The 16,457-nt window shown below is 44.8% G+C and overlaps 1 protein-coding gene across 1 annotated transcript; it reads right to left on the reverse strand.

The window, feature by feature from the left end:
- Positions 1–387: 387 nt before the first annotated feature.
- Positions 388–16,333, reverse strand: IL7R (interleukin 7 receptor). The gene is made up of 8 exons (XM_030969178.1): positions 16,240–16,333; positions 10,092–10,230; positions 8,688–8,842; positions 6,918–7,072; positions 5,026–5,203; positions 4,089–4,179; positions 2,187–2,262; positions 388–891 (listed from the first exon to the last, which is right to left on the reverse strand). The coding sequence occupies exons 1-8, from the start codon at positions 16,328–16,330 to the stop codon at positions 388–390; spliced, it is 1,389 nt and encodes a 462-aa protein (XP_030825038.1). The 5' UTR covers positions 16,331–16,333.
- Between the last annotated feature and the right edge of the window lie 124 nt (positions 16,334–16,457).

A 16,457-nucleotide genomic window follows, 5' to 3' on the forward strand; every position in this document is an offset into this window, starting at 1 on the left:
ATTTCTTGCTAAGGCATTAATAAGAGCTTAACTTTGTAACCAAGAGGGTAACAAAAGAGTTCATTAATTTCTACGAGACATGCTGTGATCCTTGGCTGGGACTGCATTGTCACTTGCTCTGGATTAATCAGATTTGAAGATCAGAACAGGTTGAATTAAATTTAATTTCTGCTGCAGTGAAGACTGCTAGCAGCATACTGAATGCTGAGATAGGCTGCTTCTCACTGCAGTGTAGGAGAACCCCCTTCCCTGCAGGTACAGCACTGCACTGTGAGCAGAGCACGTGAGGGAGGTGGGAACACTCAGGATATGGAAAAACAGAGCCAGAAAGCTTCAGTATCCTGCATGTGCTAGAGAAAAAACTGCATGCTGTAATTCTTGTGAGATTTACTGGATTTTGTAGAAGTTGGACATGGTGACGTAGGCTTCCTCATTGTTTGGTGATCTCACGTCACTGTGAGGCAGCATCTGGGACCGGGTGTTGTTGTTCAGGGGCTCTGGATGGGGCTGCCCCGAAGGATCCAGGGGACGAGTGGAGGAAAGGGTGAAACCATCGTGGTGCATGGGCACCCTGTTGCCATGGCAAACCTCATAGGTGCTGGAGCTGCAGCTGCCCTCGGTGACTGCAAACTGGCTGGGGCCCAGGAGCCTGTGCAGGGCTTCAGCTGACCAGACTCCTTCGTAAGACACCGGCAGGTTTAGGCTGGTTTTGTCTGCCGTCGCAGGGATCATCTTCAGGTCTGATCCACTCCTGAATTTTTCTGGAAGGCTTGTCTCTGGAGCAGTTGATGGCTGCAGAAAATTTTCCAGTTCAGCTTTTGCCCAAAGGCCATCCACTTTATGGATATGAACATAACCAAAACTCTCTGGGTTAAAGCTTATATCAAAATTCTGTGTGGCAAAGGGAACAGCACAGTTAGTCAACAGTGGGTGGTAGCTTAAGATAAAAGATACTTTGATAATTTATTTTAGAAGGGTATTTATTATTTCTTTAACTCCAGATGTAACCCTGAGCAGGCTGAACAATAGGTTAGCACAGAATAAACTATCACATGGCTGAAAATCCCTTTCCCTATTCATTCATCTAGTGTCCTCCTCTGAGCAGTACCCCCAGAGAGTGTTTTATGCTCTCTCAGTGTTTCAGAGACTTTTGTGAGACACACATTTTTTGCCTGCCTGCCATTTCACAGGAAGGAGTGTGCCCACCCAGGCAGTTTCTTTCAGTTTTGCCTTCCTAATTTAGCAGCAAGGGAAGTAAAAATTTGCCATGACTTCCTGAAAAACGTTAGGAATCCCTCAGCTGGGGAGCACAGGGGCTGGGAGAGCTGTGTTAGGCCTCCTATGAAATTAAGAACACGCTAATAATGTACCTGGAGTGAACAGCACTAATGTCTTATTTGTCCATCTGGCTTTTAACTGGCAAAGCAGTTCATATACTGCATGATGTACGAACAATGCTGCTGACCATGTCAGGGTACATGGACACCACCAGGGATGTTTGCAAGAGGTCCCCATCCAGCCCCATGATCACAGTTTTGTAGAATCACCAAAGCATCTCGGTTGGAAAGGAGCTGTGAAGTCCAACTTGCTCCCAGAAACAGGACCTGGATTAGGCTGTTCAGAGCCCTATCAAGCCATGTCCTTAACATATTCCGAAAGGTGAACCTACCTTGTCCTTGGGCAGGCTACACAGTGTTTAATTCTTTTCACAAGGAAGATTTTTTCCTTGTATCTGGAAGAAGTTTACCCTGAAGCAACACATGCTTGTTGCCTCTGTTACCAGAGGCATGTGTTTCCTGTCTCCATACAGCCTGTGGAGACAGGCTTTCCCATCTCTCTACATATACCTTAGGTATTGGAAGGTTGTAAATAGTATTCCCCGCCCCAAGCTTCCTTTTCTTCTATAAAGAAACTTAATTCACTCAGCCTTTCTTCATTCATCAACTTCCCAAGAGCTCTGTAGATACTTTGCACAAGTCTAACCTCAGGCACCTTGTGTGTTATTTCCATACCCTTGGCTGACATCTGCATGAGCAAATGTGGGCTCTGTCCAGTGAAATGTAGAAGTAATTTCTGAAAGATGTCCTAGTTCATGCAGCACATGCACATACTGTTTCTCATGAGTGTTAGCTTTGTCCTCAAGAGTCTATGCTCAGGTGGAAAGAACAGTGGAAGAACATACATACATTTTTGGGCTTCTTGCATAGTTGCTCCAGCGTTTTTTTATGGTCAGGAAGGTTTGGCCATACAGCAGGCTTGATCCTGAAACAGCAACAGTAGACAAAAAGCAGCATGAGAGGGCTACGTCGAGGTATCAGAGGTTGATGTTGCATCATTTGTACTAGTTCTCACAAAGCCTTAGGGCTGGCTGGCATTATCCAGAATAAAGACAGAGAGTCCTCAGAATAAACCAGACAAGAGAAGAGGAATTGTAAAGGTCACCAAAAAGTCATTGTTCTTTGGAGTACACAAATTGTCACAGTTAAAAGAAAACACTTCACTAAGTACTGGAAATGCAGCAAATTATGCTGGCAAAGAGTTTATTGCTTCTTTTCATCTAGCTGTGTGAACAGGATTCTCTGTGGTGAAACTGTTTTCTCTAAGTGCAAGAAGATGCTGTGGTTAAAGTGGAAATTTGCTGATACTCGCTTCTGTTCAGTTAATTCAAAGAATGGCATATTGTCCCATTCCCAGCAATCTGAGCTTCAGACATCTGTCCTGTAGTCTTATTCCACTGGTCTCATTTCTACTGCCTTGATCAGCAAAGTTCTCATGTTGTGCTGCTTGATGCTGTCAGCTGTGATGCATCTAGAGAGTGTTGTCCAACTGATATTCAATCATTGCAGTGTTAAAATTATACACGTACATGAATATATATTTAATTTTATTTACGTGTCTGTGTGGCTGTATATATGCACATGTATAAAACCCTCTTCTTTCTAAAATGGAAATATCTGGGATCAAAAAGTCTCACCTGTTTTTTGCTGCAGTTTTATATAAGCAAGACTTGTAGCAAAGTTAGATAATTGCAGGTTCCCAGCAGCAGTAAAATGCTAGAACAAGAAATCTCAAGCTCCCTCTATACTTGTTAATAAAGTAGCACTAGGGCAGATAACTCTAGTGTCTAAAATGTTTAATTATTAAAATTGTTTGTGGCTCGGTATGGCTGGGCCAACTAGCATTGTCCAGGTAATCCCCATAGGTTACCCTGGAGCTGGCACAGCCCAAGGTTCTCCCAAAAAGGAGCTCAACACAGAGTTACCTCTCTTGAGGTGGATGTCATGGACAGACTGCTCTGAATGTTGTTGAAGAGTCCTGGGCCTTCTATCTTGCAAGGAGTTCATCTTCTATGGATAAACTTGGATTTTACCCCTCCAGATTCTAGTTTCATAACATTATCTACATATCTGTTCATTTTCTTAAGCTTGTCAGCTTTAGTGAGCCATGTCATTAAAAACATATCTGCAGTCATCCATCTACTGCTGTGTAGCAGATATGTGAAAAAACCCTGCTGCAGCCCAAGGACTGCTTGGATAATTACTGTATCCTTAGTCCCAGTTCGGGCTGGTGTTGCCTCGTGGCTGGCTGGAAGAGGATTTGGCCAGGCTGGTGTCTGGCACCATCAAGGCAGAGGGCTCTGCCCTGCTGCTTCTGAAAGCACCACAGAGCAAACAGCCCCCTGACTCAGCCTATGAAAGGGAAAGAGGTCATCACTCTGGCATGCTGTTTCCACACTTGGGAGTTTACTAAAACCCGCAGGTTCCTCTCTTTTCTGGATTTTGCTTGAAGTTTGTGAGTCAGATTTGCCTCCAGTGGGACACTGAGTCTGTAAGTGTTCTGTGGTGACTTTGGCTTGCTGAAGTTCCCAGGGTTTTGAGCTCAGGACTGAAATTTGGTCCAAGTGGCAGGTCATCTTCTGCCTGCCAACACTGTCTCTTGTATTGCTCATTTCTACTCTTTGCTTGCCATCAGCTTGATACAGAGCTCCAGAAATGGAGAGAGAATAGTTCACAAGTATAACAGGGTAAAGCAATAAGACTGTCAGAACAGGACTGGTTCCAAACCCTTTTCTGACACAAAGAGATTACCTGTTTTCCCAAAAAACTACGATCAGTGCAATCATAACAACGGACAGCATGAATCCCAGGATGGAGAGTATAACCATGACCACACTGCTGTCTAAAGGAAAACAAAGAACATCAGCCAGTGCATGTAAATGCCTCACTGTTAAGCCACCCTAACAGTGATGTCTTTTCAGATGATAAATTAGGAATTAACACCAAGCATAGCACTGCCTATCACTGGGCTGGGCTCATTTTTCCTGCCTCAGTGAAGGAGGTGAATGGTAGACTGCCATTCACAGCCTCAGCACTTGGCTGAGTTTCGAGCTGGGTTCACAGCCTGGATTAAAGCAGCTTGAAGCGTGCAGTCACCTTCTGTGCACTGAAATCAGCATTCACTGTGTCCTCACAGCAGCACAGAGATGACTTCTAACACTTGTAATGCCGAGGTGCCCCTGGGGACTGGGGGGACCCAAGGACCACAAAGATTATTCATGTGCAGTGATGAGATTTTATCCTGTGTTGCATTTGTGATTCAAGTTCCATGTTCACACCCAAACCAAGGGTTCTGAAATGGGTCATGTTTCACAGCTCTGTGCCTTACCCAAAATGCCTGGTGCAAGCTCTTCATTCCCCTGCAAGCCAGGCAGCAGCAAGCAGTGAGTCAGCCTTCACTCCCTCTGCACCCACACACCCTCCTGCTCTCATGGCAGCACTTCCTCTGACCTTATTGCCCTTGAGTGACTTTTAAATCTTCATGGAGAGCCAGCCCCAGACCAGAGCAATCCAGCTGCTCTGTGAGTCACCTCCCTGGAGTGCCTGTGTCTGTGAGGGCTGACCCTGCTGTGGCAGTGGGTTCTTCCCTCCCCATTCTCCCATCCCTGCTGCTGCTGAGGCTGGCCAGGGAGCCCAGACCCCCAGCTCTGCTTTCCTTCAGGAGGACCAAACTGTTTTCAGCTCTTACAGCTTTCTGTGGAGTGCTGCTCTCTTGCTGTTTTGAAGCTCTTGGAAGTGCTCCATTCACTCCATGTGCCCTTAAAATAATCTCCATTGGGCTGAGAACGTACTTTCACCTCATACGATGCTTCATTTTCAAGGTTTTTCCCCAGCAATTTTATCTGAAGGTATGGTGACTCTATTGTCTAAACACACACACACACAAAAATATAATTATTTTTCCAGCAGACAGTGAAGAATTATCCTCGAGTTCGGCAAAATATGTGAGATCAGGTGCATCCCTGAAATGCTGTGCTGTTTACTCCATCTGCCTAGCTATTACAAAGGTGCTTATCAGGGCATCAGCCTAGTTAAACAGGAGCATAGTCCAGATAGTATTGAGAAGAGAGACAAATGCTGGATAAAAGCTTTTAAGAAAACAGCTGCGAGTATTAACTGTGCTTTGTGGCAGCTGACACTGCTGTAGGAAATATATGCTTCCATGAAAAGGCTCAGAGGAGAGATGGGGAAAAAATACATTTTTGCAGCATAAAAATACAATGTCTGAGAGGACAGTTACAGGGAAGAAGCAGAAATCCTGCAGTGCAGCTCTGGTGCTCTCCATTTCAATGTATTTTGCTGCCTGAATCCATTTGCTTTTTCCCTCAAGTTCTTTGATGTTTGATCTTTATATATTTTCAAGCCTAATCAACAAGGAGGGAGATTTAATCTGTGAAACATAGAGCAGTTAATAAGCAAGCTCTAAATGATGTCCAAATGTTAGAAAAACACATTACTAGTGGGTAGAATTTCCTTGTTAAGGTTTGGGTCTTGACATGCTTCGATGGTGTGAGACCTGGGGGAGGTTAACAAAGCTTGGGAAGAAGGATGCAGTGATGGTAGTGGACACAAAGAGGGCAGAATTTTTGGGCCATAATAGAGGACATTTGGCAGAACCCCCAGATAAGGAAGCAACTAATAGAGACAACTCAGTGACTGGGCTGAATCAGCTCTGAACTGGCTAGAAGATAATTCTGGCAGGAGCAGATCATCACTGCTGACTCATGGCCCACCTGGACAAGGGAGCCACCAGCTCAAGGGAAGCCAAAGACTGAGCCTGGGGGCTAATTAGCATGAGATGGGAGAGAATCATTAACCTATAGAAGACGGAACACTAATTAATAAGAAAACTATGTAACTTGAGACCAAGGAACACTAATTGGTTTGTTTGCTAAAATGTATTAATAGTAAAATGTTTTGGTAGTTGGTGTGCTTGATTTGTGGAATACCACTGAGCACCAGGCTTGTGCCACTGGAACAGTCAGTGTCTCTCTCCACTGTGCAATTACTGCCTTGTTGCACTCCAGGTAACAAATCTGCTTTTGGTGGAGAGCACTGTGTTCTCTCTGTAAAACCCAGGTGTAGTCCATGCTCTCAAACACTGTGAGCAGCTTTTGCATGGCCACCCTGGTGACAGGGGACACAGAGATCCCTGCAGCTGGGCAGCCCCAGTCAGACCCATTTCACAGCCTCAGACAGCCTGAGGGCGGGAGAGCTGCAGGGCTGCCTTGGGAGCCTGGAAGGATTCAGTGGAAAAGGAGATGAGAAGGAACTTGCAAAACAAGTAGAGGCAACAACTTTTACTGACTGATGAGCACAGAAAATAACAGCAAAACCACCACAGCAAAGAGCAAACTTAGAATGGTTCAACATTGTGTCTTCTATTCCCACTGAAAAGCCCAAATTAATGAAGCCTCTTTTGGCTGATGGCATTTCCAAATGCCAAATATTGCACCTTTCCAAATTTTCAGGTGGAGATCTGCAGAAATGAAGATTTTTACATTTTTACATGCTACAGGTAATTTTGATAATGTTTAATTTTGGAAATTAGTGTGAACACACCAATGCATCACTACTTACCTTCCAAGTATGTTCTTTCTGCCGATAGGCTACTTGGTGCACTAATTTGTCCTTTAAGTATTTCTTCCTTGAGTGTGGTGTGCAGTAACGAATGAGATATTCATTTGCCTCCCTTTCATAGGTGATGTTTATAGCAAATGGTACTTCAGGCTTAACTGCAAATGACAACAAATCAGGATAACACAGGAGCAGAATAATGTTACTAGAAAATAAACGGGGTTTGAAATGTAAAAAAAAAGTCCACTTCATGTTGCAGCCCTGCAGGGTGACCCATCTTGAGGAAGAGCTGTCCTGAATTAGGCAATTGTCATGCTGATCCCCAGCTCACCCTTGTGCCCTGATTCTGAGAGGGGCTTGGTTTTGACCTGCTAGAGAGGGAGACTGACCAGCAGGGGAGCAGCTTCTGAGGGATGTGACATTTAATCTTGGAAAACAATTCCTGAGCATGCCCACCCCTCTGGCAGCTTGGAGCCCTGAAATTCAGTCCCTCTAGCCAGTGCTCTGAGATTAAGGCCCCTGGCAAAACCCAGCTGGGAGGAGGTGCTCGGGAGTAACCTGTGCTCAGGGACCACTGTGGCTCTCTGTCTGGCAGTGGGACAGAGGGAGCTACAAAGTCTGACACTGTTAGATAGACCAGAGTGGGCTGTGGCTCCAGACCCTGGCTATGAAGGGTCTGGAGCCTTCACATCTGACCTGGTCTATGCCAAAGACCATCTGTGCAAGTACATCAAGTCCAAAATGCAGCTCTCAGGCTCTCTCCAAGCTGAGCCTCAGCTGGATGGGCTTGAGACCTGCAGGGACTTGTGGCTGTGTCACTGAGGCTTCCTGAATTCACCTGGGTAAGTACATCAGCTCTCACAGCAGCACAGAGCCCACACCTCTCTCCTCTCAGGAAAACACATATAGCTGCAAATTGTTCTTGCTCCTTCTACAACGCCCAGATACTTAGATCTTCCACAGTTTTTAGAGTAGGCACTGCCAGAGATGGTCCGGGCTGGCCCATAAACTGAGGTAATGTATTATTACAAAACTATTGGACTGTGGCAGAAATGTCTCACAAGAGAGGGATGCTGCAGTGCCTACTGCCAACCAGAGACAAAGCAATGTGGCACCAGAGAAGAACAGAGAAGAATCTGTCCTACACAGGCTTCTCTGCCACCCCTGAATGACACTGGTTACCAAGAACAGTAAATCCTGTGTATCCCCTCCTCCCCTTGAGTTTCTATGTCTTGGCTCAGGCAGGTCCCTGGTGTGTCTTAGCCAGTTCATAGTTACCAGTGCAAGATGCACCTTGCTCAGGCTACAGGATACACCACGATGTGAAGTGAGATCTTGCAGCCTTGTGCTCCCTGTGCTACTGGGCTCATGCTATCCATGGGCAGGCCAGCCCCTAAACTGCATAATCCCTGGTCAGAGATTAACAAAATGTCCCTGCTTGGGTGTTCATGCTCACTCAGGAACTGCTGCTTCAGCCCTGGATTGGGATTCAGTCTATGTCCAGGTCTGGGCAGTGTCACAATCCGCCTGAATTCAGCTACACATTTTGAATGGAGGTTAATAATGAATGGCTTTGAGTCAGGGGAAATGCCATACTCTGATAACACCCCAATCCAGGCTACATGCCCTGCTAAACTGCTATTTTATGCTGCCTTTATGTCATTCAGATTGACCCTTAGGGTTTGTGCTGGGCTATTTTTTCCCCAGTAACCCCTATAACTTTAAAAACATCCATGTTTTTAAACTTCTTAAACAAAATGTTAAGTGTCTCACCAATGTCAGTTACAACCAGGCTCCTGCAGACCCTTCTCTTCGTCTCAGAGTACATGCAAACATCTCTGTTTGAGAGTATATCAATGAACTGTAAGAAGAATACATCTTCCTGTTTCTTCATGTTGGAGCAGGCATAATTGTTGTCTTCCTTGGTACTGTTGGCCAAAGTGACATGACAATAATTTCTTCTCAGTGTTAATATGACTTAACTACTGACCATAAGGGATGAATCCTGCTTGCTCCTTTCACTTATCTCACTGAAGTGAGACTCCATGTGAAATAAGAAATAATGCAATGCAAATAAGAAGTCTGAGAGATTGATAATGTTTTTCTTTGTAGTCCTTAAGCACAATAATAAAGTGATATGGATCACATTGAGCCTCATGAGCTCTTGAGAAAAAAGTGCAATTATTTAATTGGAGGTGCATGTGTTAAAATTTTGCATCTTCAAAAATTACCTTACCACTGCTATTTTTAAATATAGGGGAATGTGTTTGGATGCTTTCTGAAGATATAATTTCTTACTGACTTCGGTGGTAGCAAGCAGAGGGTCAACAGTCAGCCTGTCCTTGAGGGAATCCCATGGTGGTTTTAAAACTTTTTTTCCCATTTCTGTGGTTCCCATGTTTGAGAACTGCCATAAAACTTCAATCAAAACCCATAACAACTCCCATGAAAATAGAAAAATTCTAATAAACTATGAGGAAAAAAGAAGGAAATAATTAGTGACTAGTATATAAAGATTTACAAAAAATATCCACTTCTTTTTTTGGCTGCCACACAGCTTTCAGTTTCAGGAAAAGCAGAAAATGGGAAAAGGATCTATATGCTCAAGAAACAAAATATGATCTTCAGCTTGGTGCAACAGTGAAAAAAAAGGGTGGAAAGAGTTGCAAGGCCTCGATAGGAAGTGGAGATGACTGATGTGTTTGATAACTGTTGGAGGTCTGTGTGCTTGTTCTTGTGTATTTCTTGTATGTCTCTGTGTGCAAAGACAATAGCTGAGTTTTTGTCTTAACCTAGATGAAGGCATTTTCTCGGGTGTGGAAAATTAACCTTCTGCTAAAGAATTTTCTGTGGTAAGGATTTGTGTCTTCAAAAACATTTTTTAAAATACCATTTAAATTAAAGTAAAAAACTCTCAGTTCATGCTGGGCTACATCCATATTACAGGCATTTCAGAGCAACAGAGGCAAGATTAGAACTATTGTAGACCCTATAATCCCCTTTAGAGACGCTTCCAGCTCTCTCTTTTTTCTCATTAGGGAGTTATGTTCTGCTTCAGTAAACTCCTCTTCTTTGCTGAATACAGTACTCAAAGTTAGCAAAATAGGATTTTGTCTAGCTTTGCTGCCCCTGTTTCCCTGCATGTTGTTTACCAAGGGACAGACTGACAGCACTTACCACAGAGACAGGGTGTAGCTAGTGTTGTAAGGAGACAGCTCGGTGAAATTGCAGGTCAGGCTGCTGAAGGAGTCCTTAATTTCCAGCTGGCTGAAGCAATCAATGTCAAAATTGTCTGGTTCATCATCCACGAGAGTCCCTAAGGAGATATTCACAAGATGTTACTGAAGTAAACCTGTGAGTGTATTTGATTTGCAGCTCCATTGTATAGGAGGTTGTTTCTTCATGTGGTTGCCTGAAAGAAAGAGGCTGAACCCACCTGCTTTGTAAGAATCAGAGAAACCTTGTCCAAAACAAAGTTAAAAGCCATTTGCACCTCTCAAGATTGCTCTCCCTTCGTGCCAGCCAAGTCCACCCACACGCAAGAGTATTTTGGTGCCATGAGGCGGCTAAGCCACATTTTGATTGTACTGGAAAGCTTTCTGAAATGTCACGAATTAGAGCTCAGGAGGGAAATCTTAGACTTTCTGCCAGAATGCATGGCTTCCTGCAAATTTGCTTCAATGACTAATAACACAATCGTGATTTGAGTAAAAGCATAATTCTAAAATCCTACACATGGCATGTATGAGGCCAGTGATGTAAAAATGACACTTCTGAGAGAAGTCCTGTCTGGCAGAAAATGCCAGTTTAGCCTCATTTCATGAAATCTCACCTACTATAGCCAAGTGGATAGGGAAAGGGTTATTGTTATCACCCCTTGAATAGATCCTAGAGTCAGGAATGCCTCTGACTCCTTTCACCAATGGTTAAGGGTAGCTGTCACAATACATAACCTCTTTCCTGAGTCAAGGGATTATGCTCGATCCCCTGCTCCGTCCTCCACTACTCAGACAGGTCCTTGCCATATGGGCCACCTGATACAGTCAGAGAAAGAATCACAGAATCAAAGAAATTTTTGGGTTGGTAGGGATCTTAAAGATCTTTTAGCTTTATCCAGCATGGGCAGGAATGATACCCACTAGGTCAGTTTGCTCAGGGGCCCATCCAAACTGGCCTTGAACCCTTCCAGGGATGGGGCATCCACAACTTCTTGGGGCAGCTCGTTCCAGAGCTTCACTATGTATAGAGTTTCTTCCTATCATCTAATCTAAATCCCTCTTCTGACATTTTAGAACTGTTCCTCCTTGTCCTATTGCTATCTGCTGTGGGGTGTCAGTGGCTCAGACTCACAAACAGAGTGGGGAAATGCTTGTTGAGAAATTTCCAATGGAATATCCCTCCTGAAGAACATGATGGCCAACTCTTGCACCTTCAGTCAGACTTTGAGAGTAAAAGAAGCCCAGAAGTCAGTCAGAAATGCAGAGAAACACACGAAAGCAGTGCGGGCAGAGGCTAGGAAGGGGACTGCTGCCACCAGCATCTGTGATGGGATGGGAGCATCTGATGCTGCACTAATCCAGAACCAACAGGGAGATCTCTCCCCCATGAGCTAATATTTAGTGGCCATTTGTCACCATAAGCAATTGTGCTAAGTACTACTGGTCTTCTCAGCATAGCTCAGGGAGCCCAGATCTCCCTGAAGGACAACAAATGCAGTGTCTTCTAGCAATGTTGCTGCTTTGAGGGGAGAACCTGTGCAGCACAGAGGCAGAGACAGAGACAGAAATGCAGACACAGACAGACACAGACACAGAGAGATGCAGAAATACAGCTGCTGTATTTAACCATCACATTCAAGACAGAGACACAGAGATCAGCCCAACTCTCGAACAAGTTCTGCAGTAGTTTCACAGAGGTGAGAGTCTTGTCCAGTGCAGCCCTGTGCCATAAGGGCAGAAATGCTTGTGCAGGAATATGTACCACATATCGTTGCATATTTGTGGGTAAAATTGTGTACATAAAAATATGAGTATTCAAAATCTGAGGGATACCAAGTAAGCTGAAATGAATCTGTTTAAAAAGGAAAACAACACACCATATTTTATACAGATATATACACCCAAAACTGACATGCACAGATATGTCATGTTCTAAGCCTCGCAAGATTTTACTTGCAACTGCCAGGAGACTTGTTTATACTCAAGGCAATGTTAAAACTTAAAGGTTAGGATGACTAATCTGCCTTTCTATATGACTGCTTGGTGATCTCTGTAAATGCAAACTATATACACTAGATTTTGCATCAGCTTAAAAATCTGACAATCATCCTATTAATAAATGGCTTATAAAAAAAAAATTCAATTATTCACTACTGATTTGCTGAAAAGTTACAGAAATTTGAATTAATTCTCTATCAGTTTGGTTGCAAAATGAAAAGAAGAAAAGGTGTAGTCTTGTAGTTCAAACAAGCCTTTGAGGTTTAACCAACACAGTGAAGATTTGCTGCCACACTGGAAGGAGATCTGACTTTACCACTTAGACACTGAACATTCACATTGTGATTATATGGTTCCTTATTCATGGAAATAGCATAATGTCATGGTTTGACACTGGCACAATGCCAGTGCCCCATGAAAATATACTTCCCTGGTGTTTGCTGTGAGATGTGACCAGGAAATAAGCAAAGCAGGCCTCTACCTTAGAAAAAAAAAGTTTATTAACTAAACTACAAAAGAAAAAAACCACACACACACACACGCACACACACACCTGGAAAATGAAAACTCCACAAAAACATTTCCTCCTCCCCCCCACCACATTTCCAATACGTCTTCCAAATTTCAACTCTCCATCCATCACCCTGTAAATACTCAATTTCAGTCCATCAAGAGGAGAGGAGTCCTTCTTGGGGCCATGGTGACCTCTTCCTTGCATGCCCAGCGCGCTCACCACTGGACATGGAACAGAGCTGCTTCAAGGGTTATCCTTTTAAGGGTGCTTTGACCAGTTCCAAAAAAGCACAGTTTTCTCTCATCTCGGGACCTCTTGTCCCCCCCATACTTGCCTACCCCCTGGGGCCGGGGGGTCTCTAAACTGAACCCTCTCAGTTCTGAGCCATCGCCTCCCCCCTGCATGCAGCCTCTGTGTCGCGAGGAAGCATGGTTCTGTCCATGGCTGTACCAAAAAGAGTCCAGCAACCAGCTACTCCATCATCTCTTTCCGGCCTCATCTTTACTCTCCCAGCCTCACTCACTGCTCCAACTGTCATTCTCTTGCTCATTTCTTCTTTATCATCCACTCCATCTCCCCTCTGGGAAAGGTCCAAATGCTCTGTGAGGTCTTCATCGTCCAGAAAGGGGTTAACAAACTTCTGCACGCGGCCAGGCCCTTCCCTGCTGCACTCCCTCCTTCCCCCTCCTTCTCCACAGGCCGATATCACCTCAAGGCCACAGGCCCGTACTGGCTTTCTCTCTCTCGTCTTCTGGCTGGGGGGGGCTGCCCAAATCCTCTCGGGGCCTCTCTCCCTCTGTCTCTCCTGGGAAGGGGGGCCTGCCCAACCTCCTCTGGTGCCCCCACCACCCTTCCATCCTGAGGGGTCAGGCCTACCTCTGCCGGGCCGCAGGTTTCCCCTCCCCCACCCAGCTCGAAGCCGGGCAGGGGAGGCCTTGCCTCTTTGCTGGCTGGAAATCAAAGAGGGAGCCCAAGGGAGTGCTCTGCTTCTAACCCCTGTGTTCTCAGAGGTGCATCCACCCTCAGTGGCCAAGCCTGGTGTCAATTTAGAATCTGAACACCTATTGGCCTCTGGCCACTCCATTCCCAGAAAACCTGCTTCCTGTAAACCCACGACACATAATAACCATAGAATATATGATAATTAAACCTCAGGAACAGTGTTAAGTAAGCAACTTGAAATGCTATTTCTGCTATGGTTTTTCCATGGGCTGACTAATTTTTTTGTCCGACATAAGCAGGCACACAGTCTCAGCCTCACTTCTGCCCTAAACCTCAGAACAAGCACGCACAAATGTGTTTGCTACGTGAATGGTTTGGTGAGTCTGATATGACTCATACTGCTAAGGACTCTTCACTGAATTAAAAATTTACAAGACTGTTGTAATGTTTGTCTTGAGAAGTGCAGACCCGGCAGAGCCATGAACCTGGCTCTGCTGAAATCAAGGCAGGGCTTGGGAAGGAGCAATTCTAAACTAGGATAGAAACTGCTCTCATAGCTACAGTCTTGGCAGGTCCTTCACAGAAATGGTTCTCTCTTGGGTTTGGACAGCATCCAGCAGGATGGTCCAAACCATAGCAGGAATCTCAGGAGCCTTTAGGAAGTGAAGGGTGTTAGCAGAGGCTAAGGACATCCTCCAGCTTCATGCTCTAAAGCTGCCAGGATTGACAGCAACGCGTGACATCAGGGGCACAGCCAAGCACTGCTGTCTCCATGGACAGAGCACTGTGACCTCTAGCCCTGATGTGATTCAGGCAGAACCCGTTTTAGTCACAGCAGTTTAGATGGGTTGGACAAACCCTACAAGTGTGGGTAGGAGGACCACTGAGGGTGCCCTGCCCATGAGGCTCCTGTGCCACCTGCACCCTCCCTGCCTGCCCCTCCTTAGCTCTGCCTGGAGCTCCCTGAGGCCTTTTGGGGGTCCCCACCACTTCTTCCTGGCTGGGGGACAGCAGCTGGGAGGCAGCCTGATGCTCAGAAGAGAGGAGGAGATGGAGGCAAGTGCTGCAATTAGCTCTTCCCTCCTCTGCCCATAAAAGTGCCCATAAGGGCAACTTCAGGCTTAAGTTGGCTACTGGCTCTTTGTAAGGAGCCAGGGCAAGTCAGAGAGGCAAAGAATGAAAGCCAAATATCCATCACAAGTGATTTTACCCCAGACTACTTAGTTTGTTGGCCAAACACAGGATATTCATAAAGAAGTCATAAAAGCTGCCAATTGCACAGTGGGGATATTCTGAATCTGTCTTCGAGTATAAGGAAATAATGATTTACTCATGTTAGGGACAAAACAAGCAGAGGTCTGATCATATCTGATTTTGGGAAGCCCTGAAGATTTCAGTGAAACCAACAATAAATCTCTAGCATTGAACATTCATCACCATAGCTGCTTTCCAAAGCTGGCTCTAAACAGCTGCCAGTTATACAAATAAATGGCAAATAAAAACCCCAGGGTGGTTAGATGCAGTTCTGAGCCAGTCCCTGTTTTCTTTTAATGAAAGAACTTATCATGCATGTCCTGTCTATGTACATATGTATGTATGTACAACTGCCCAGATACATGTATTAAAATACATAACACCCAGGGGAAAATGAGGTTCTCTAACTGAGAGAGAGCATAAAAACACAGTCATTCTCCTCCTCAAAACGAAAACTCTTTTCTTCCCAAACAATGGAGCTCTAACCTACCAGTAGCTGAGTGATAGCCCATGTACTTCAGGCATAGTGCACAAACTCTTGTCATTGCTGTTTGTTTAGTATCAGACAAATAAGAGTTTAGCAGATTGGGACTGAATCTCTAAATCAAACTTTTCATCTCCCTGTTGAGAAAATGAATAGCAGCCTGAAACAGTGGTTTTATTTCTGCTTATTTTGTTTTTATATTCTGCTTATTTATGTTTTTCATCTTGATGCTGCTAAATAATTTTCACTTCCCTAAATGAGATCATAAATTCTACAACAAGGCTGAATTTAAAGTGTTGTTAATTTATAATTATTTGCTGAGTGGGGCATGAATGCTGTTAGTGATGTGCTATGAGAACCTCCTGGCTGAGTTGCTTCATTAAACCATGCTACAAGGGAGACTGGCACTATATCCCAGATACAGCTGATGAAACTGCTTAAAGAAAATGTAAAAGTTTGGATTTAAAAGTGGAACAGTTTGGGCCAAGTTTGATTTACATCAAAACGTTTTATTTGGAGGAGACTGGCAAGAGTAAAAGAAGCCAGAACCTCACCCCTCTCCAATAGCAGCTCAGAGTGACCATGGGCTGCAAAAGTGTGAGGTTATCCCTGTTTCCAGGTGTAAGTCCCCACAAAAGCACTAGCTACAGCAAGGATTAACAGGTCTGGCACTGCATGCCCTGTGCATACAGTTATGGGCTCCCTTATTTCATGTGGATTAGAATGTTATAAGGACAGCAGATCTGGGGATTAAATTAAATAGGCATCCCCCAGCTCCCCCTCAGGCACTGGCACTAAAGAGAGATTGGAAGTTAAAACACGAATGTATTTAATCACACAGTTGCATTCTGGATCTCTTAACTGAGGTTTTTCAAGATCATACGTGAGTTGAAAGATGAAGATGAAATGACTCACCATCACCGTCTGCTGAGGTGCAACCACTTTCCCCAAAAGTCGTGTGGAGGAACATGGCGAAAATGCTCAGCACAGTGGTGGGCTGTGTCATCCTGAGCACACTGCATGTGTGCACTGGGGGTGTGTGTGAGAGAGCCCCGTGCCGCTGCTTTATAGCCCCAGCCTGCCTGCACCTCGCCAGGGGAAATGTAAACATGCCTACGCACAGCCAGGCTGGT

The sequence above is a fragment of the Camarhynchus parvulus genome, chromosome Z, assembly GCF_901933205.1.
Source record: "Camarhynchus parvulus chromosome Z, STF_HiC, whole genome shotgun sequence".
Taxonomy (NCBI): Eukaryota; Metazoa; Chordata; class Aves; order Passeriformes; family Thraupidae; genus Camarhynchus; species Camarhynchus parvulus.